At 39.1% G+C, this 23,164-nt stretch overlaps 1 protein-coding gene and 1 pseudogene across 3 annotated transcripts in view; one reads left to right on the plus strand and one right to left on the minus strand.

Moving 5' to 3' along the window:
* Positions 1-23,164, minus strand: part of MEI4 (meiotic double-stranded break formation protein 4) — a 204,869-nt gene that overhangs the window by 159,653 nt on the left and 22,052 nt on the right. For all 3 annotated transcript variants that reach the window (XM_072832295.1, XM_072832294.1, XM_072832293.1), the window contains exon 2: positions 15,391-15,636. In XM_072832295.1, the coding sequence (XP_072688396.1) occupies positions 15,391-15,622 (232 nt within the window). In that variant the 5' untranslated portion in view covers positions 15,623-15,636. The remainder of the gene's footprint in view (positions 1-15,390; positions 15,637-23,164) is intronic.
* Positions 1,882-2,943, plus strand: LOC140636744 (ATPase GET3-like; annotated as a pseudogene).

Raw genomic sequence — 23,164 nt, forward strand, 5'->3', positions numbered from 1 at the left:
GCCCTCACACACCCTTAAACCTTTGTTCTCTTCTTTCCCACTGGTATAATTTGCTAAACCAGACAGATCCAGGTCTTTGAAAGACAGAATTAAACAACAAAATCCTCACGTCCAAAAAAAAAAAAAAAAAAAAGGTTCTGCTGCTAGGCAATCAAAGCCAATTCCCATCAGACTATCAGGGCTGGATAGCCCAGGTGGCTCAACGGTTTAGTGCTGCCTTCAACCCAGGGCCTGATCCTGGAGACCCAGGATCGAGTCCCACATCAGGCTCCCTGCATGGAGCCTGCTTCTCCCTCTGCCTCCCTCTCTCTTTCTCTCTCTCTGTGTCTCTCATGAATAAATAAAATATTAAAAAAAAAAAAGACTAAGACTATCAGGACCAATGAGGAAGGAAACTGGTATTTATTTTTTGTACATGTGTCAGGAAGCTTGGTGCCAAGCATTCCCCATTAACCTCATCTGCTTGTCATTATCCTTCTCATCATCATCTTCATTTTACATCTGCCTAAAACAACTTAGCTAATGTTGATAGAGCTGAGATTCAACCCAGATTCACCTAATTCCAATCTTCTTGCTCTTCCCAATGAGCAATCTACCTCCAGAATTTGTCTTCCAAACCTTTCCCATCAACACTACTTCCTTTCCCTTTGTTGGATCTTTCTTACTTCATTTATGAATGTGCATTCTTAAATTAAACATTGAGCCTTTCCTGCATGCTTGACCTTGGTAAGGATTATTCAGTCGTGCATTAAATTGTTTTATATTAAGGGTGCTCTAGGCATTGCCCTTTCCTTATTCAAATGTGTATGTGTCAAAATGGTGGTTACAATCACATCATTTCTATTTACTTCCAAGATGTCTTTTGGTAAGTCAGTAATTCCAAGATAATCATGCCATAAAAACTGTCTGCTACTTTCCAATAAATATAGAAAATTTCAAGTAGTTGAAGGAAAAAAAGTATTTACTACAGATGTAAAAGATATTTTCTTAATTATTTAAGTAATTTTTAATAGCTTCTTTTTAAAAAATTTTATTTATTTATTCATGAGAGACACAGAGAGAGAGACAGAGACATAGGCAGAAGGAGAAGCAGACTCCCTGCAGGGGAGCCCCTGATCCAGGACTTGATCCCAGGACCCCAGGATCTCAGACCTGAGCCAAAGGCAGATGCTAAACCACTGAGCCAACCAGATGCCCCAATAGCTGAGAATCTTGGTAAAATTGTTAACAGTATTAAAATCAGAATCATGAATTACAACCATGTTACCACAAGGTTTATAGCATAACAACTAAGTTCCAAACCCATCCATGCCACTAGCACATCCAAACATGTCCAAAGACAACTAAAGAAAGACCCTTCCCCCAGCTGTCCACAGACCCCCATCCCCTCTCACCAGCACCAGCCATCTATGCTCTCAAATCTCACGTTAAAGGACACTACAGGAAATTAGTCAGATGTTTCCCCTCAAAGGGCCAAAACCAAGGTCTTCTACTCTTTCTAATAAAGGATTGCAGCATACTACAGAGAAAACCCTAGTAAAATAAGGGAATTAAAACTAGGTGGGATTAACAATGAAAACTGGTAATAAGGGCATGTGAATTAAATACAGAATATAAATGTTTGCCTTAAACCAGTGGTTCTCAATCCTGGCTATACTTTAGAATAACCTAGAGACAGTCTAAGAATACTGATGCTTTAGTCCAGCCCCCAGAGATTCTGATATAATTGGCCTAGGGGGAAACCCGGGCATTGGGATTTTTAAGAGCCCCCCAGGTGATTCTAGTGTATGGTTAGGGTTCAGGGCCACTGCCTAGAACTCTAGCCTATGTCTACCAACACTAAGGAGGCAAAGCCTTTCAGAAAGACATTTTAAGGGTTCCAAGATGGCGGCAGGAGTGGCCGGGTGGAGTGTTGAGGCAGAGGAGTTCGAGGATGCACCTGATGTGGAGCCGCTGGAGCCCATGCTTAGCAACATCATCGAGCAGCGCAGCCTTAAGTGGATCTTCGTCGGGGGCAAGGGTGGCATCGGCAAGACCACCTGCAGCTGCAGCCTAGTCGTCCAGCTATCCAAGGGGTGGGAGAGTGTTCTGATCATCTCCACTGACCCAGCCCACAACATCTCTGATGCATTTGACCAGAAGTTCTCCAAGGTGCCTACCAAGGTCAAAGGCTATGACAACCTCTTCGCCATGGAGATTGACCCCAGCCTTGGTGTGGCTGAACTGCCCGACGAGTTCTTTGAAGAGGACAACATGCTAAGCATGGGCAAGAAGATGATGCAGGAGGCCATGAGCACCTTCCCTGGCATTGATGAGGCCATGAGCTATGCAGAGGTCATGAGGCTGGTGAAGGGCATAAACTTCTCGGTAGTGGTGTTTGACACGGCGCCCACAGGCCACACGCTGAGGCTGCTCAACTTCCCCACCATCATGGAGCGGGGCCTAGACCACCTCATGCAGATCAAGAACCAGATCAGCCCCTTCATCTCCCAGATGTGCAAAACATGCTGGGCCTGGGGGACATGAACACAGACCAACTAGCTTCCAAGCTGGAGGAGATACTGCCTGTCATCCGCTCCGTCAGTGAACAGTTCAAGGACCCTGAGAAGACCATTTTCATCTGCATGTGCATTGCTGAGTTCCTGTCCCTGTACGAGACAGAGCGGCAGATCCAGGAGCTAACCAAATATAAGATCGATGCCCACAACATCATCATCAACCACCTTGTCTTCCCTGACCCCAAGAAGCCCTGCAAGATGTGTGAGGCCCGCCACAAGATTCAGGCCAAGTACCTGGACCAGGTGGAGGACCTGTACGAAGACTTCCACATTATGAAGCTGCCCCTGCTGCCCCACAAGGTGCGGGGGGGCGGACAAGGTCAACACCTTCTCTGCCCTCCTCTTGGAGCCCTACAAGCCGCCCAGTGCCCAGTAGCACTGCTGCCAGCCCCAGTCGCTGCCATTTCACACCCACCCTCCGCCCTCCCCCACCCCCGGGGCAGAGTTTGCACAAAGTCCCCCCATAGTATAGGGGGAGACACGTGCAGGGCAGGGGGTGGGGAGGAGGTCTGTTCCCCCTGTTGGGGCTGGGGGGGCTGTAGCTGCCCCCCCACCTCTCCCTGCCTCTCGCCCCCCAATAAAATGATCTTAAACCACACACACACACACAAAAGACATTTTAAAAACAAAAATAAAGTTTTAAATTAAAAGTTCAACTCTGGTTAATACTTTTCTTTATCACATGGACCTACAGGTACAAAAGGCCTAGATTTATATGGGATTTGCTGTTAAAAAGGTAATTGAGCGGCTAAGTTTATTATCAGTGTGTTCATAATCATAGATGCCTGTGCATAGTCAAGGCACTTCTTTAAAGAAAAATTTCAGAGGAACTGGAAAAGTACAGATCACTGAGGCATACAGTTCTCTGGGTCCAGCTCCTGCTGTATCACTCGCCCCATCAGACATCAGAGAGCTGCACTGCCACACAAAGCAGCCCACCAGCATGGACTTGGCCTACTTTGGACTAACTCCTGCTTGGAAATTACAGATATGATGAGATACCTTGCGGTTCATAGGCTAAAAAATAATCAGATGAGGATAAACACTTCATAAAATACACAGGTGGAAATAACTTTGGAGTTATTAAAGGCACAATTATTAGCAAAATTAAGTATTAAAATACAAGAAATGCCATCTAATTTGTATGACCTGGGTTGAAAAATAAGGTTATTTTCTTCAAAATACCATTTTACAGAAAGAATGGATAAATGACACTAATGACACTAAATTCCATGGGAAAAGGAATCTGTTATTAGAATAATGATGAGAGGGAGGAAAGATGCCCAAATTCTACATGATCTGCTTTACTGATGAATTTGAAAAACTTTAAATACAGTAAAAAATATTTAGAAGGATCAGAAGCATTGTTCAATTTTTATCAGTTACTTCCTTACCATGTGATTATTTGTCAAACTGATATAAAATGTTGACATTTCACATGTCTTACATTGCATTTTACATAGAAAAGCCTGCCTTAGCTCATGAAAATTGTTTCTGCTACAAATATTTATAAGCCTCATCAGAAACAAGCCCAGAAACAACTTAGCCTTATCAAGCCCAGAAACAACTTTGAAAAACTGTGTAAAAGATCTCACTGAATCAAGCACCAAGGGAGGGCACAAAAGCAACACAGCCTTTGTTTTTCACGTGACTTACTAATCAAAAGAGTAATGAGGAATTTTTATAGCGAGGCTTATGCAAGCATTAAGAACCATCTTTCTCTGGACACAATCTTTGCCTTGTTTATTTCAAGCATAAAACTTGGCAAACATGGTCTGGATGTATTAAAGATAGACAGGCAACATTTCTGACTTTGAGAGAAATGAGAGAGATGGAAAACAAGAAAAATCATCACACACTGACTATAAAATAATTGATGTGAAACAATGGACTCGCTGAAGGCTGAGAACAGCTCACAACCTGTGTCTCCCTCACAGCACACATACCCTAAGCTGAGCACTCTCTGATGCATTTTCTCACATTCAAAGAAATGCTAACAAGCAATTTAAACTTTAATATTCACATAAATGAGGTTTCCAAAACAGGAAACTTGAATGAAAAGACCACCATTTCCCTGAAGTATGAGATAAGAGTAATGTTGCCCCTCCTTGTAATGAGTGCTACTACAGAAATCACAGAAGAGCCAAGGGGGTCCCAAGTGCATGGCACCTCCCCTACACATACTCCCAGGCACTGCACTTTGCTGCTGGTTTTCTGCCACTTTCACTGAGACATTTGCTTCATGTTCACAGTCAATTTAGGAATTCATTCAAATTCATTTTGTACCGAAGTTAGCTATTTAGTTCTCGGTAGGACCCAGAATATAATGCAAGTACGTGTGTTTATAGTTCCATGGGCATGATACAAAACTTTATGAGTAAATGTGTTTTGTCTTATTGCCTACAGCATGCTACCATTCATTTACAGCAATATATTTCTTTTTAGCTATGTTACTTTATGTACTTTTTAAGGATTGGTAAAATAGTATAGTTTAATCAGAATTTAAGGTTTTCTACTGATTTTTAGGATACAACCTCTTGCATTTCTAATTCCCAAAATTTCCCCTACAAGATGTCTTTAAAAGTACTTGAAATAGATATTCAAAAGGATGTTTCTTCTGCAGAAAGGGGAGGGGCTGTCTTATATCACTGCACATCTTATATACTAGGAAATATATATCCAGGCTCCTCTGTAACAGAGCATATCAGTGTGTATTAGGAAGGGATGTGGGAAGTAAGGATGGAGGGAGAGAGGGGAAGGGGGACAAAGAGGGAAGAGAAGTTTTTCTAGAACAAAAATCAACCATACACATTCCTTGGAATCCTATTATATTTATATACACCCTTCATTGAATGGTATGAAACATAGTTGTTAGGATGATGTTAATGTTACTATTTTTTGTTTACACCTTTTCTCTAATTTCTACTCTCTGCCTCAGCTCTATTAGGCTCTAAATGAACACTTTCTCAATTTTTTGGCAACCAGGGTCAAATATTATCCATTGGTATTATGAAATCTTGCAGAGGCTGGCCTACAGATCCCTCTTGATTTGTCACTCAAATAGTTTGGATAGGGGATAGGTCTTTATCAACTCATTTTCTGGAGAAATCTTTCTATGTTCTCTAAATATATAGTTCACTTTAATTTGTTTCAACCAGTGATTCTCAGGAGACACAATCTCTCAGGAGATTCTCGGCAGAGGGAGAAGCAGGCTCCATGCAGGGAGCCTGATGTGGGACTCCATCCTGGGACTCCAGGATCACGGCCCGAAGGCAGGCACTCAACTGCTGAGCCACCCAGGGATCCTCACCCCACCCCCCAGAGTTTCTGATTGTGTGCTCTGAGAATCTGTATTTTTAACAAGGTCTCACCTGATGATGATGATGCTGGTCTGGGGATCACACTTTGAGAACCACTGGTTTAAGAAAGCACCTTAAAGCACTAGAGAGTTCTAGGATTTTACAAGAATTCCACTCCACGTCCTCCTCTTTTAACCTCTGGCAAGTTACTTAACTCTGCTTTCCTCATTTCTTTTTCTACAACCTAGGCAGGGGGTGGGGATGGCTCAGATAAGAGTTGAAGCAGCACGCAAAGAAATGCCAGAATGAAAATCAAAAAGCAGCTAAAAACAACAACAAAACAATAGTCAGATTTAAGAATAAGGGACACTGGAGGAGGAGAAGGGAACAAAAGTGAACTCTGAAGGACAGCTGCCAGGGATGAACTCAGCAGGAGCACGAATAAAGAGGCACCTACTCCTACCTTCAAAAGAGTCTCAAAACAAGACATATCAGCCCCGGCTTGAGGTCCAGGGCCAGGCCCACCACTTGTGCTCTGTATTTCTTTTGGGTTTCAGGTCCCAAGCCCCTCTGGTCTGTTAGTATCCTCTCCCATTCAATTCTTTCACTTTCCTCTCTCTGCTGATTCCTTCCTACCAAAGTACCAGTGTGCGGACATCTCTTCCATCTTAACAACAAAAACACTTTCTCTCCACCTTGCCTCCTCCTCAACTACCACCCTATCTCTTTCCCTCACAAACAAACTCCACCCCAAGAGAGTTCACAGTCTTTGCTACTCAAACTATGGTCCTCAGACCAACAGTATCAACATCACCTGGGAGCTTATCAGTATTGCAGGATCTCAAGCCTACTCCTGTTTATTTATCTTATTTCCTTCTTGCTTTGATAATGGAATTGATATTACTCCATTAATTTTCCCTGTCTAAACTACAGACCACAGCTATCTGACTGGATTCTACTCCATACTGTATTCTAAAAAAAAAAAAAAAAAAACTTAAGATGTTTAGGATTCAAATATCAAATTCAAAATCCTCAATGGTACCTTTAGATTTCTAACAGAATCTAAAAAATCAAATACATACAAACAGCAGGGCATTTAAAAATGTAGACAAAACCTGCAAAAAATAAATATAATCCTAAGTACATTGAACAGATTAAACTTTACTACATGTTAAACTATTAAAAAAATTACATTGAGAAAAGATCCTGGAATGCAAAGGAACTTAGAATAGTTTTAGCTTTTGTTCCATAGGTGGGAACCCAAAATTGTCACTCTTCATTTCTTCATTTATTCGATTCCGACTAAACTACAGTATGAATACATGGCTCTCAAAGGTAGGAGCCTTGATACTCATCCCACCTTAGTGAGTATCTCCTTCCCTAGTATGCTTTGGTCTTGCCCTCCTGATCCTCCTCCCAGCACTGTAGAGGTTTTGTAGATCCCCAGAAATGACAGATCAGCCAGGCCCCTTTGTTCCAGGTATTAACACTCAGATAAACCATGTCTAAACTTATTCATTCAACAAATAACCCCAAGCACCCTGCCACCCCATGCCAGGCACTGTGCTAACATAGAAAGAGAGCAGTGATGAGGAAAAGCACACTCTTGCAAGCATGGAGTTTAGATCCTACAGGGAAGACAGACTGCTTAAACAATTATAATTTGGCTCACAAATGCTGTGAAAAATACAGAATAGTATGGTTCCCCCAGCAGGAGAATCTAATCTTGTCTAAGAAGGCAGTCAGCAAAGGCAGAAAGGGTATTAAAACTGTCAGAAAAAAAAGAATAGTGCACAACCAGACAAAGGGGGTTGGGAGACTATCTCCTACAGAGAGAAGCAACAGGTGTAAAAGCCTAGAGCTGGAAGAGAACAAGGTAGATTCAATAAGTGAAAGACATTTCATGTGTTGCAGTGCAAAATGTGGAGGACATAGTGATGACAGGGTGGGCTCGAGAAGGGAGCAAGCATCAAATCGTGGAGAAGTTCGTAGCTTATTTTAAGAGTTTTTTATTTATCCTAAAAGAAATGAGAAGACTTGAGTCTGGGCTGCAACAGAGATTTGAAAGTGTCTAGGCTGCAACTGTAAATACGGAGTCTAATTGAGATAAATCAGGAAGGACCAAGGGAGTTGTGGTGGAATGGACAGAAGTTTGAAGAATCCACAGATACATAAGAAGTAGAGGCACCCTAATTAGATTACCTGGACATTCAAGATACCTTCTGGGAAGCCAGCTTAGGAGAAAAAGATGGTTGTATCACACAGTGGGACTCAGAGTGGGGTGCCAGGAAGAGATGTGGCAGAGCTGACAATGTCCATCTGGAACACTGCACACTGTGGGAACTCTGCCCTCACCTGAGTCCAACCTCTGAAGCTTGCCTCTTTCAGGCCTAGGACCTAGCTGGTACATGTGTGGCCCTTCCCACTCCCTATCTTACCCACCCTTCCTACCAGAGCCAGCTCATCTTATGATAACTGAGATGTCTACATTTCTAAACAGTTGCCTTGTCACTATCAAAGCCATTTAAGATTCTGAGCTTTTTTAACTACTTAACTTTCATTTATTTGTATGTTAATGGTCTCTCATATCAAAAGATTAATTCAATTTTATATATAACAAGTAAAGCATACCTTATATGTAATTATAACTATATTTTAAAATTTATTTTATTATTTTTTTAAGATTTTATTTATTTATTCATGAGAGACACACACAGAAGGGGGGGGGGTGCAGAGGGAGAAGCAGACTCCGTGCACAGAGCCTGACATGGGACTCGATCCCAGGTCTCCAGGATCAGGCCCTTGGCTGAAGACAGTGCTAAACCACTGAGCCACCCGGGCTGCCCTTTAAATTTGAAACCTTTCATTAGAATCCATATTAATTTAACAGTATATTTCCTAATGTTTATGTACATTATGCATGTATGTTTTAAATCAACTGCAATTTTAAGGAAATCCTCATCCTATTTGACAATTTATGTTATAAAAGCTTATGTAAAAACTAAGACAGGAAATGCTTGTGCATTCATTTCCCATGTTCTTTCAGCACCTGTAGAACAATGAAGGCCCCAACATATAAACGCTGAGCTCCAAAACTATGACTGGAGGTCAGTTATTTGTGATGTCTCCTCAGTATGTGGTTTGGGACAGGGTGGGGTGGGACAGAGGCTGAGTGGGCCTGGACCAGAAAAGTACTAGTCGGGAGACAAAGATGAGCTCCATGCTGGATCTGGCAGGGTGTACACGGGCAACCAGGATTGCCAGCCCCTTCTGACCCCTGTTAACACTGATCTGGCTAAAAGCATTTCCCTGAATCCAGATTCACACATGAGAAGTAGGGACTAGGGCAGGCAAATGCTAAGGATTTGATCCTGAGAGTATAAGGCAGTAAAAGGGACAACAGGCAAGGAGGTGGATAAACTTAAGCACTGTCAGCTAGAGGGGAGGGAAGCTCCTAAAGCCATGTGGTCAGTCAGTTGTTTCCCAGGACCTAAAACGTAGAAGAGCTAAGTCCAGCTGAAAATAATTGTGCTGCTGTGCACACCACCACCACCCATCCCCAAGCACTGCACAATTAGCCCTGTATTCGATGAACATTTACTAAATAAACATGGAAATCATTAAACTATTTTGGTTTCATTTTCTCTTTCTTTTCACTCTAGCCAGTTGCTTACCCAGTAGTCTATCATTTATGAAGACACTGAATACATAAAATTGTAGGAGAAAAAGCACAGACCTGACACTTCATCTATATACCTCCTTCCTGTGAATGCCAAATTACTGTTATAATTGTAACTGTCCAGATTCCCCCTGCCTGCCCTACTTTCTCACACACATACACACACTCAAGTTTTAATCCTAAATCTGCTCACTGAAGTTCTGTACCATTATACCCACTAACAAGGCCCTGCTCTCAACACCATGTCTCGTTCAATCCCTAGTCAACATTTAAGAACGGCCAATAACCTCTTCCTGGCCAATCTCGATGCTCTGGATCTCCCTTGCCTACCTTCTCAGACACAGATGAAACTCTTGCCAATATTATGAGGCTGCCTTTAACAGGAAGCTGTTCTAGATTGAAGAACATAGTTTTTCTCACTCATTTTCTCCCCTATAGATCAAGAAGACTCTTGGCAAAAGAAAAAGTATAGTGCGGTTCTAAACGATTCATGACCCCTACCCCTTCCCCCACCTCCACAAATTAGGATGTGCTCAGATACAAGGAAGGGAACACATGGATTACAGTGGCTTACACCCTCATCTTTTTAAACTTTCCTAATAAAATAATCCCAGCATTGCTCTGATTGCTCAGCAATATCGAGAAGGACCCACGTTCTTTTCATCCAGCTATTTCACTATCCTTAGCATGCTGGCATTAATTTGTCAATATTGTCTCACAGTTGCAAACTGACTACCCCAGATCCAGGCATTCTATTTTCAATTGGCAGTGCTGCATGCAGGAAACAAGTAGCTGAGGTTAAAAAAAAAAAATTTAATTGCTCCCTTTCATGAGCCCAAATCTCTTTATACAAAGAGGCAAATCTTTATCAAAGGCTCAGAAGATTGCTTTTTACCTTTCATTGGCCCCTGCCCAACCTTAGAACAATATTGGCAAAACAAAACGGAGCCTTTCATGGATTAACCCACTGGGAATAAGCACATCTCTGCCAAAATAAAATTGCAGTGCTTTAGAAAGGAAGTAGGAAGCTAGATATTGAGTAGACAACTAACCGTGCCTGCCATGCATCACCCAAAACGATTTTGAGAAATGTGTCACTGGATTGTCTGGGCTTCCTTGATCCTTTCTCCCATTACTAAGGAGCATGTAAGTAAAATTACAATGTGGCATAATTCTAAGAGCACGTTATATTTATCCTTTCCGTGTATAGTCTAGTCCTTAAATAAATGCAATAAAGAAGTATATTTCTAAGAAGATGTAGAATAAATCAGAATAAAGAAATAGCTGAGTTCCTGAAATGCTATATATACACTACATCATAATTTTTTATTTGTTTACTTTGCCATTTCAGCTCTGCTTTATTGAATTCTGGGTTGCTCAGTTACTTCAATGGATAGTTGATGCTGTAAATTAAGTTCTCCACCCTCTCAATCTGTGAAGAAGCATTCCATTCAACATTTACTGAGGGTCTAAACACTTGAGAAAGGTTGCATATGCAAAGCAACTCTGAAAATTCCAGACAAAAATAATCAATCATATAAATATATCTATAATATAGTTTTGATTCTCAGGTATGGAGTTTTCTTAGAGTAAGCCACATCAGTCTTTCAAATTACGTATCTTTGAATAATGACTGTGTTCCTTCTTTATTTCTTTCTCAATCTAATATCTTCCCCTTTGTCAGGTTTTGTTCCTTCCCCGTTAATAGTGACTCTATTTATTTTAATCTATTTATTCCTCATTTTTCAAGTTTAAGTTAACAGATGGAGAGACAAGAAACTTACAAACATCTGCACAGAAACTCTTTACCTATAGCTCCTGCTGCAAGTAAAACTGATTTCAATTGTAGGGTATTTGAAAATTTCTCTCACAGGCACTGTAAGTGCAAGTTTTCAGTGTGAGAACGAGTTCTCACCTAGGCTCTCACTGTCAGGCATGTTCATGTTCCTAACCAATCATCCATACCACTAGAGCAGGGGTATAAACAGACCCTTGACAGTAAACAACAGTTCTGATATCACAAAGATATTTATAAAAGTCTGTTTAAAATCACTGGAAAGTATTATGTGTATGGGCATTATATTAATCATATAACTGCACATAAAATAATTAAAAATTACTGATTGCATTTGCATTCACTGAATAAAAAGAGCCCATTACCTAGAAAAACTCTAGAGAGACCAAAATGTGGCTACGAATTGTGTAACACCATTTTTGTTCACATAATAATGAGATTTTAGTAATATCTGGGTATTAGATTAGCTGATTTTTCCCAATAATACCCAAAATTAAAGTTAGTGAGTACCCTATTACCACAGCAATCATCTGTGTACCACACCTGCATACTCCTAATGTGATAATAATATTCCTTCTGTGGCTCCTTTTCCTCTGCCACCTCTGGGATGTTGGGATCCCCAGTGCTCCTACCCCTGGCTCCATTCTCCCCGTGAGTCTCATCTATAGCTAGAACTTCAACTATGAATTAAATGTCAGTGGATCCTAAGTCTATATAACTACTTACAGCCTACACATACCTTTTGACTTTAAGGACCATCCCTCTACCTTCTTTCTATGTAATCCTTGTATATTGAGGGAATGGCCTACACTCAGACTAACCTGAACTTTTCATCCTATAAATTTATTTCAGTGTTCACTATCCAGATTCAAAGCATTGCAATAAATTCAGTAAACTGAGATTGGAGACCTCATTATCCCAAATGCCTCTATGTCCCTTAATCATTCTCTGAAACCATTCACAAATATCTGAAGGCCTATTCTAAAAATCATGTATATATGTCTGACCTCCTTTTAGTTCTCTCTATCATAGATCGATTTCAATCCATCATTCTTCATATGGGATTTGGTAAGTATATTTAAAACTGGTCTCCTTGTCTCCAATCACTGCTATGGTCAGAAACATCCTCTCTGCCCCACTTCCATGTGACAAATATTTATTGAGCACCTGCTGTGTGTGAGGCTTTGGGGTGGGCACTGAGTAGAGAGTGCTAAGCAAATCAAAACCCACTCCTCAGTGAACTTAAACTCTAGCTCAGGAGATAAGGTAGCAATTATATAAACAAACAAATAATCTACAGAGGATGTTTGGGTAAAGAAAAACTAGTGGAGAGTGCTATGTATATACAGTGGTCATTGAGGGGTATCGTTTAGAATAAGATCTCTAGGTAGGAAAGAAGCCAGCCACAAAGACATTCAAAGAGAAGAACATAACAAAGGTCTAAGGCTAGAATGAAGCCCATGGTGGCTGGGGCAGAGTAAATAATGGGGAAGTCATATGAGACAAAGTGGGAGAGGTAAATTTAGGTGAAATCATCCACAGCATCACAGGCCATGAGCACAAGCCTGAATCTAATGTGAAACATAACTGGAAACCAGGGAAGGGTTTTCAGCAAAGGAGTCACATGATCTGGTTTACATTCTTGAAAAATCACCAGAATTATTCCCCAATCCCAATATGAGGGTCAATCCTCTGCATCAAAAAAGTTAGGGATCCCTGGGTGGCGCAGCGGTTTAGCGCCTGCCTTTGGCCCAGGGCGCGATCCTGGAGACCCGGGATCGAATCCCACATCGGGCTCGCGGTGCATGGAGCCTGCTTCTCCCTCTGCCTATGTCTCTACCTCTCTCTCTCTCTCTGTGACTATCATAAATTAAAAAAAAAAAAAAGTTATCTGATTGCTGATGAATGGAGTGACCACATGTTCCAGCATGCTCAAGTGAGTCCTGGTTTCCGCCTGTTGTCCTAGTATAATCACTTATAGTTCCCTATTTTCACTCTCACAAAGGTCCTAGGGAGACAATAAAATATGTACCATCAACTTACTGATACGAAATAAACTAAAATGGTCCTTAGGTTGACATTCAAGGCCCTTCTGAATCTGGTCCCAATTCACTTCTCTTTGTTCTCCCTCATGGTGTTCTGACCACTTATGCAAAGTAATGCTAGCAGTATCCTAAATGGAACATGTATTCTTTACTGCTCTGCCTTTGGTCATGTTCCTGCCTCTTGCTGCATGCTCTGTGACCACTAACTAGTAGATAGATCCTTGAGGACCAGACCTGAGAAGTCTTTTCAAAAACCAGGCAGAATGAATGCCTTCTTGCTCTTTGTTTTGTCAATATCTTTATTAAAGCATTTATCTTGCTGGGTTAATTATTTATAGATCTATCTTCCCTGCTAAATGGTAGGTACTTAAGGGCAAGGACAGCACATCCTCTTATGTGTTTTTTGGGGTCCCATCACCCACTGCATATCTGGTCCATAGCTGGTACTTGATATATGACTGCTAGATGAATTATTTAATATAAACTCAACATAACATACATAGTAAAATAATAAGGTTCAGTAATGAGATTTTAAATTGTATCCAGTAAGCTTAAAACATTATTGTCTTCACATCTAGATATTTTCATTCTTCAACTTCATCTCAGCATCCAATGTAGCCTCATTCATTGGGTAGTAACAATAAACTTTTAATGAATGACTATAGGTAAAAAAATCTTTATAGGGCAAAAAGAAGAAGTCTAGGTTTAAGAAACTAAACAATTTCTAAATAATTGTGAAGATGAAATAAAAACAGAATTGGTAGGCAGCCCTGGTGGCCCAGCAGTTTAGTGCCGTCTTCAGCCCGGGGTGTGATCCTGGAGACCCGGGATCGAGTCCCACATCAGGCTCCCTACATGGAGCCTGCTTCTCCCACTGCCTGTGTCTCTGCCTCTCTCTCTGTGTGTCTGTCATGAATAAATAAATAAGTAAATAAATAAATCTTAAAAATCAAAAACAGAATTGGTATAACCACTGTGAAAAACAGTATGGAGGTTCCTCAAAAAATTAAAAGTAGAAATATCATATGATTTAGTAACTCCACTATTGTATATTTACCCAGAGAAAACTAAAATCCAAACAAGAAAAGATACATGCGCCCATATGTTAGTGCAGCTTTACTTAAAATAGTCAAGACATGGGAGTAACCTTAGTGTCCATCAATAGATGAATGGATAAGGAAAATGTTACATGCACATACACACACACACACATACACACACTCTGGACTATTACACGGCCATATAAAAGGATAAGATCATGCCATTTTAGGCAACATGAAAGGACCTAGAGGGTATTACACTAAGCGAAATAAATCAGACTGAGAAAGATAAATACCTTATGACTCCAATCACAAACAGAATCTAAAGAAAAAGAATAAACCAACAAAAAGCAGAATCAGACTCATAAATATAGACAACAAACTGATGGTTCCCAGGGGGAGGAAGTTGTGAGGAGGGGAAAGAGGCTGGGGGACTAGGCAAAATGGGTGTAGGGAAGAGGGAAATACAGTCCTCCAGTTATAGAAAGATTAAGCCCTGGGAATAAAAAGGCACAGCATAAGGAATACAGTCAATGATATTGTAATAGCAACATAATGGGACAAATGGTCGCCATGCTTTTGGTTAATACAGCATAACATATAAATCACTAAACTGTATACCTAATACTAATGTAACACGGTGTGTCATCTATATTCAATCTTTTAAAAATTAAATTTAAGAAGTAAACAATAAAAGGGCACCTGAGTGGTCAGTCAGTTGGGCTACCAATTCTTGATTTCAGCCCAGCTCATGATCTCAGGGTCATGAGATCCAGCCCCCCACTGGGCTCCACATTCAGTGTGGAGTCGGCTTGAGATGTTTTCCCTCTTCCTTCTGTCCCTCCCTCAAATGGATAAATAAATCTTAAAAAAAAAAAAAAAGTCAACAAAAAACCCAGAATAATATATTGCCAAAGACATTTTCATATACTCACCACTCTTGTTTTATTTTATATATACATATATATACTCACCACTCTTAAACACTTCTGCACACATTCTGCTTAGAAGAAGTTTGTGGCGTAATTGCAGAACTTCAGCTTCCAAGACCTGGACTTTTGATCTCCACGTTGACTCCTGCTCAGACACCACCTTCGCAAGGTGCTCTGTGTATTCTCTGCTGCTTGTGTCTGCTGGTGTTGAGCGGATAATTGCCAAGGCCAGAGCCAGCTTTGATGTTCTCAAATACCATGTTTGATCATCCATCCTGGCTTTTGTCCCTATCAGTTAGTAAGAAAAAAGGCTGTAGAAATTTCTTTTAATTTTTGCAGTGCATTTCACTTGCTCAAAATTGATTTTGCAGAGTAACACTAATTAATAAGTTTGTAATACAACTTGACACCAAATAACGGAAAAAAAATTTCTCAGGAACTAGAGAGTATGAAAAAATATGCAAAACAAAAATGCATGCACATGCATATTAAGTGTACTAAATTGAAAATAGTCGGTTCAGACAATTTGACAAATTCTTGGGGTGGAAAAAAACACACATTAATTCATTTAGTGTTTTCTAACCAGAGGCACATATCAGAGTCTCTAAGGAAGCTTTTAAAATAAATACATATGTATATATCTGGTCCCATCTCCCCAAAATTCAGATCCAGCAAATCTGGGAAGGGCACTGAGGCTTTTACATTTTGAAGGGAGTCAACTCTGTATTCAGAACCACTAGACTCAATCATTTAAATGTAAACCCTTCTCCTCCAACCCATTTTGCTAAAGTCTTATACTCCCTGCTTCTCAGTCCTGCATTCCTTCATGAACCATGACCTATTTGCTACTATTCCTGCCTTTAACCAGGCCCCTCCAAGCTATACTGAGAACAATCTTTAAAATATTTGCATCATTTAAATTGTGGCTGTGCCTTGATTCTGCACCTCCAAAGATTTCCAATTGCCACCACGAGCAGACTTTCCAAACCAGCACTGCATCCCAGTCTTACTCTAGAAATGTATTTGTGAACACATGACAGACCACTGCATTCACTGAATGAATACTATGGCTCATACTGAAGTATAAACCCCATGTGGGCCTCCACAAGGGGGAGCTTTGCACATAAAATGTGCTACATAAAAATTGGTAATGAATAGTACAATGGTCCCAGAAAATTTAGGACCTTTGGTTGCCACATCTATTCTAACAAATTCAAATCTTTACTCCACATTTCAAACTTTATTTTCTTTAATTACTCAAACCTTTCCTTCCACTGTGGTTAAATCATGCTCATACAAGCAGATGCACACTGCCTAAGCACATTCCCATCCACATCTCTGCTCCTGAATTTTTCCCCATTGTAATACCATGGTTCTCATAGCTGACAAAACCCTGGCTGCGCATTCTTCAAAGAACAGTTCATATACCACCATATTAAATATTTTCAGATTTATTACCACCTACAGAACTGTGTACCTATCTGATATTCTATAGTTTAGCACTGAAAATACACAACCTAAGAAGAAGCATAATACTGTCTTATTATAATCAGAGGTCAACTCAAAAACATGTATGAAATGTTCATCACAAAATAATTTATAATTGAAAACTAGGACCAACAACCAAACAGTTAAGTAAATAATGGTATGACCACTCAAATGAATATTATCTATTAAAATAGGGTTTTTCAGAGATATTTTTTATTAGTATGAGAAAGTACTAATGATATGCTGAGTGGAAAAACAGTGAGGACAAAAAATTATATGTATAGTAGGATCCCAATTATGTAAAAATTGGGATATACAAAAATGTAAATAGGATCTATCTCTACTACATAATTATTGGTGATTTTTATTTTCTTACAGATACTTCTCTAAATTTTCCTAATTTTTGGCAATGAATATATACCAAATTATAATTAGAAAAATATTCATCAAGAATAGATTTCCAAAGACACCTGGGTGGCTCAGTGGTTGAATGTCTGCCTTTGGGTCAAGTTGTGATGCCCAGGTCCTGGGATCAAGTCCCGCAACAAGCCCTCCTTAAGGAGCCTGCTTCTCCCTCTGCCTATGTCTCTGCCTCTCTCTGTATGTCTCTCATGAATAAATAAAAAAGTCTTAAAAAAAAAAAAAAAAAGAGAAGAGATTTCCAAAAGCAAAGTATGGCTGCTACACTTTTAGGCTTTTACAGCTGTATAAGATACCCAGGACTAGATGCTGTTAAGAGGAACAAACTAATTAAAATTATAGCTGCACTTATTTTGGCTTTCACAGCAACCGTGTCACTTGTCTGGTTCATCCCTCATCTGCTTGTCAGTGATGGAGCCAAGACTCTCTGCCTCTCAATACTTTAGGAAAGCACCTATGTGCAGAGAGCACAGAGCACAGATGACCCTCTTGATAGAGAAGTAAGCCTACCATTAAATGGATCAGCACTAAAAATAACAATAATAACAATAATGAAAATAATAAGTAGTGAATTTAAAGTGGTTTGGTTAGAAAAGGATCTGACTTTCAATTGTCAATGGTAGAAATCTAGGCTAAAAACTAAAAAGAAAAAAACTCTAGTTATTAGCATAAGAGGACAAAATTCTCTGGATAACAGAAACAGAGCAAACTCCCTGTCATCTTGCAAAGATATTTAATTAATTGATTTAAGCAAGCTGATTAATTAAATGTTCTGATTTTTAAGTCATCGCATATGATTTGTTTAGGGTCTTAAAATCATTCTGAATGTCAGTCAACAAAAAAGAGATCAAATTATATATAAAGTCTTTCTGGATTATAACTATCCCAAGGTCCCTTGTCTGAACAATAATTAGAACTGTATCACAAGTGAACAGAAATGATTGCTAATACATATGTTGGTACAGCCTTCGACCACATAAATTACACTCAAAACAGATATAGAACTATAACCTTAACCAAGCAGAAGCAGGCATTTTAAACTGCTTCCTTGTATTTTAGAGTGTGTATGTGTGTGTGTATATCTGTGTGTTTATAAACACGTGCCATTTTTATCTAAGAATAGCATTCCTATCCTCAAAGTACCATTTGCAAGGTAAAGATAATTCTATTTCCCCTGAAATTTCATGGAAAAAAAAATAAGAGCTTCCTAAACATATTCTCTACTTAATTGAGGAAAGATCGGTAGTAACTTTCAGATAGTCTTTTTAAAATTCAATTTATGCTCAAATAATTAACATAAATAATTAAAATGAACATTAAATGTTCCCCAAGAAGGTATTTAGTGTCTTTGAATTCTTAACAGTAGAAAACACAAAATTTTAACAGTCTTTATAGAATACAGCATTAGCTCAAATGAGCTTTCTTTTTCTTTACATTTGGGAACAAGCCAATGTCCCCATTGGGCTACAGAGAAATCTAGTCACATTCCTTATGACCCCTGTATTCTCCTTCAGGCAGTGCATGAAGAAATAGATACTCTACAAACAGTATTTGGGCAATTTTTATCTACCTTATTTTTCTTAACCTAATTTTCCCCTATTGAATTTCAATTTGTATCAACTAACCAATTCTCTAAACTATCAAAACTGTTTTGAATTATAATCCTGAATTCTAAATTCTTTCCTCTCCAAGATCACTGATTAAAATTCCATGAACTTAAAAACTCCAGATCATTCCTATATAAGAAATTTAAATTAGGTAACCATTCAGAAGAGTATTTCCCTAATGTGTATCCAACACCTTCAAAATACTTATCCCCCGTTAGACCACCAATACAAGTTCTAAGATATTAAAAACATGACCAGGGCTAGATACAAAATGCTATGCCCATAGATGATCTTACAGGATTATTTGTAATTACCAAAACAAAACAAAATCTGTCACCAGCTTGAATATCTCACAATAGAGATGCATTAAATTGTAACGTAATATACAATTAAATTGAAAAAAAATTTTTAATATTTAAAACTATGGGAAAATACTTCCCTCATGATGTCATAAAACAGTATATAGAGTAAACTAGGAAATTTGGGGGAATGGAGGATCCATAAACAGAGATTGATATATTGATAGATTTAGAGATACAAAGCGGGGAGGAAAAGAAAGGGGGAAAGAAAAGAAAGAGGGAAGGAGGAGGGAAGGAGAAAGACCAGGGTTATTCACCAAAATACAAACAAAACACTGACTATGAGTTGAAGAAGTCTGATTTCATTTTCTTGTTTATGCTTTTCTAGAATTTCAAGTTTTCCATGATAAACATTATAAAACATGCTATATACAATAGGAAAAACTGTCTTACTACTAATCCTACAGAAATTTTCCCTATTCTATATTTTTCAAATTACAAATTATAGGGAAAATGAAGATGAGTTTTGAATGAAGCCTCAAGTCATTTCATGGTTGTGATGAGAAGCTCCAGCCTGTAGCACTCACATCCTCAATTCTAGAAGGTCTTCAACTGTAAAACACACCATCAGTTCAACTCCAGGTTGGAAGAAGTGTGGGGTAAGAATGAAATAATAGCACATTCAACATACTCAGAAATTTGAAACTGTCAAGAGTGTCTACAGAATTGAGGAAACACAGTTAATGGAATGAGAATTCTTTTTTTCCTAATTTTTATTTATTCATGGGAGACACACAGAGAAAGGCAGACATAGGCAGAGGGAGAAGCAGGCTTCCTATGGGGAGCCCAATGCAGGACTCAATCCCAGGACTCCAGGATCATGACCTGAACCAAAGGCAGACGCTCAACCACTGAGCCACCCAGATGGCCCAATGGCATGAGAATTTTGTCCCCTAAATTCTCTAATCTCCATCCTCGATCAGCTTTCCCCAAATTCCACAAAGCCTATGGACTTCAGGCCTTTTCATGTCATCAAATAGAGGCATGCTCCTTTATTCAGATATGTTTGGTGTGTTCCTTCCACTAACGCAAAGGACACAGTGGATTTTGAAGGTGTGGCTGAAAAACTTTAAAAACTGTCCAATATGAGCAACCAGGAAGCTATGAGCCACTGTATTCCCAATGCCATGACTGGCAACTAAATACGTCAACGAGCGCGTGAGTGAGTGAGTGAGTGAGTGAGTGAGTGAATGAATATATTGATATAGGTCAGGCAGTCACAGAAGGTTGCTACCCAGGTTCTCATTAGTAAGTTTTTATCAATTACATACTAGGGAGCATGGCACTAGAGGGAGAATGGATTAGGAGGGGAATTTAAATAGTTAACTTGAAGGTTACATCAGTCTCTCTTAACTCTGTGACACATCCTTTCTTGTCTACTTCCAGTGAATCTACTCCCTCTAAACTTACACCTTTCTATGGTATACCCTTAAAATTTCACCAAAATAATTCTTAAGAAAATTAAAGAAACATAAAATCTAGTTCATATACAGGTTTACAGGAGAGGGTAAGCTATAAGGGAAAAAGCCAGATTTGATCTCATGTGAACCCTACAAGAAATACTTGTCTTGCTCATTAAGCAAGAAACTGAAGAACATTTCCTAAATCATTAAGATGATATGATAAGACAAAATGAGTATAGGATGAAGTCCCTACATACTATGATGATAGAATATGCATTTATCAAATACCACTCTGGGGTACAGCAGAGTTCTGGCAATGCCTGAACAGTGAGATACTTACAAGACTTTTTGGATAATTAGTTTCAGTAAAGTTTGGACAAGGTCTGACATCTGATTTTTGGATTAGATCCAGCCAAAAAATTCTCTAATTATTGTTACAGTTTCAGCACACACTGTACTGTGAAGTGCTCAGCAGATTAACATCATGTGAAATTTTACATAGAAGAATCAGGAGTTACTCAAGATTTCAAATCTTTCCACTTAATTATTAAGGGGCCTTTAAAAGCCTTCCCAGCAAAGAGAATCTTTTCATGACAAGAGGCTAGTAAAGATAAAAGGATGCTTGCTTTTTTTTTTTTTTTTCATTTCTATCAAAACAGGCTAACTACCTATCATTTTCCTCATGCTAAAAAGTTAATTAATCATAGATTTTAATTGTTTACAGAATCTCTTAACAACTGTTTTCTTTTTATGTAAATCCCCACCTTCCCTTTTGACACCTCAGTGCTTCTTTTTTTTGTCACAGGAAAGGTTTTCTCTGGATTCTAGCAAGGAATGCTGCAGAATTTCACGTGGAAAGGGTGCATCACATTTTAGAAGTCAGCAAAAAAGTACACTGATTAAGAAATGCAAAGTCGTGTACATATAGCACAATCCTCAATCATCTTCCTCCACTGTGTAAATCCAGGGAAAGGAAAAGAACCTGGTATCTCCTACTAACACATACTTTAAAATATAATTCAGAAGAATTTTAGGTGTTTCCTAGTTACACTGGTATTTCACACACTGACATGGACATAATCCTTATCACAAAAACAAACATCTTGTTCTCACAGGATATTTGAAAACATCTGATGATCTACAGAACTCAAATCCAGAAATTCCACAAATTTGGAATTTTTATGAGGCTTCACCCTGGAAATGGAAAAATTATGTGTCATAAAATGAGGAAGCCTATAGGATGAAACTGGAAGCCAAAGAAACAACTAGAAGAGGAAACTGAGAGAGGTTCAGTGGATTCAGGGGAGAAGAACAGCTGGCTCCTGGAGACTAGCTGAGCCAGGGCCCCAGGTACAAGGAGCACAGAAGACCAAGGAGGAGATGTGGTGAGGTGGAGTCCCCTGGAAAAAGTAAATGGCCCTATTCAAAGAAGTCCTATTTTGTAAATGACACATTAGGATAGAAGATTTGCTTTCTAACTACTATTACATAATACCTTATTCTATTTCCCTTCTATGTACCCCTAAGACATGAACTCCAGAAAGTAGGAGCAGCCCCACAGAAACATTTTCTTTAAGGCAGAAAAAGTGCCCTAAATCTTCTCATCTATTTCTCATTTAAATCTCACCAAGGTGACCACCATGAATTTCAGAGAGCAAATGACAAGGCTTCATGGCTTCTAATACGGCTTCATTTTACATATAAATCTAGTACATTTTTTACATTCCACTTAGATTTACATTTAATAAAACAGAATTATACTTTTTACTAGCCTAAAATAGCTTACTAAAAGAGAAAGACTACTTCACAAATATTGAGCACTTTGATTCTCGACATCTTCTAGCACATGATGTCCTCTGAATTTTTATCCCTTTAATCTCAGCCCCTCACCTTGTTCCAGACAACGAATACACAGAGGCAATATAGTCTTTGTTGTAGGTAAGCCATCACTCAGAACTGGTCCTCAAGCTTTCACTACAACAGTCTGCTCCCACCTGCTTCTGCCCAGACTCCAAACCTAGTACTATGGCATTGTATCCTCCAGAATCAGACAGAGGCACCACAGAATGTGCATCCTGTACCAATACAATGCTCTTCTCCACAAAGAACCTGTCAATTCGACCGTATGCATGTTACCTACCTCCCGTCCCACTGAGTACCACTATGACAACCCCTAACCAATTAAGGAATATCAGAAGAAGCTGCAGGCCATTCCAGAAAGACCTATAAAAATCCACAGGAAACATTACCCTTAATGATGAAACAGTGTATGCTTTACCTCTAAGACTGAAAACACAGCAGAGATAGCCACTCTTCTCATTTCTACTAAATACTTTAATAGAGATAACAGTGAAATACAGAAAGAACGAAAAATATAGGGATATTGGAAGGAAAAATGTAAAATTCTATTATTAACATACAACATGAATGTCTACAGAAAACCCTCAGGAATCCTAAAAGAAATAACTACTAGAATTGCGTGATTTTAGTTAGGTCTCAGGACACAAGATCAATATGCAGAAATCTATTATATGTTTAC

The sequence above is a fragment of the Canis lupus genome, chromosome 7 (genome assembly GCF_048164855.1).
Source record: "Canis lupus baileyi chromosome 7, mCanLup2.hap1, whole genome shotgun sequence".
NCBI classification, from domain to species: Eukaryota; Metazoa; Chordata; class Mammalia; order Carnivora; family Canidae; genus Canis; species Canis lupus.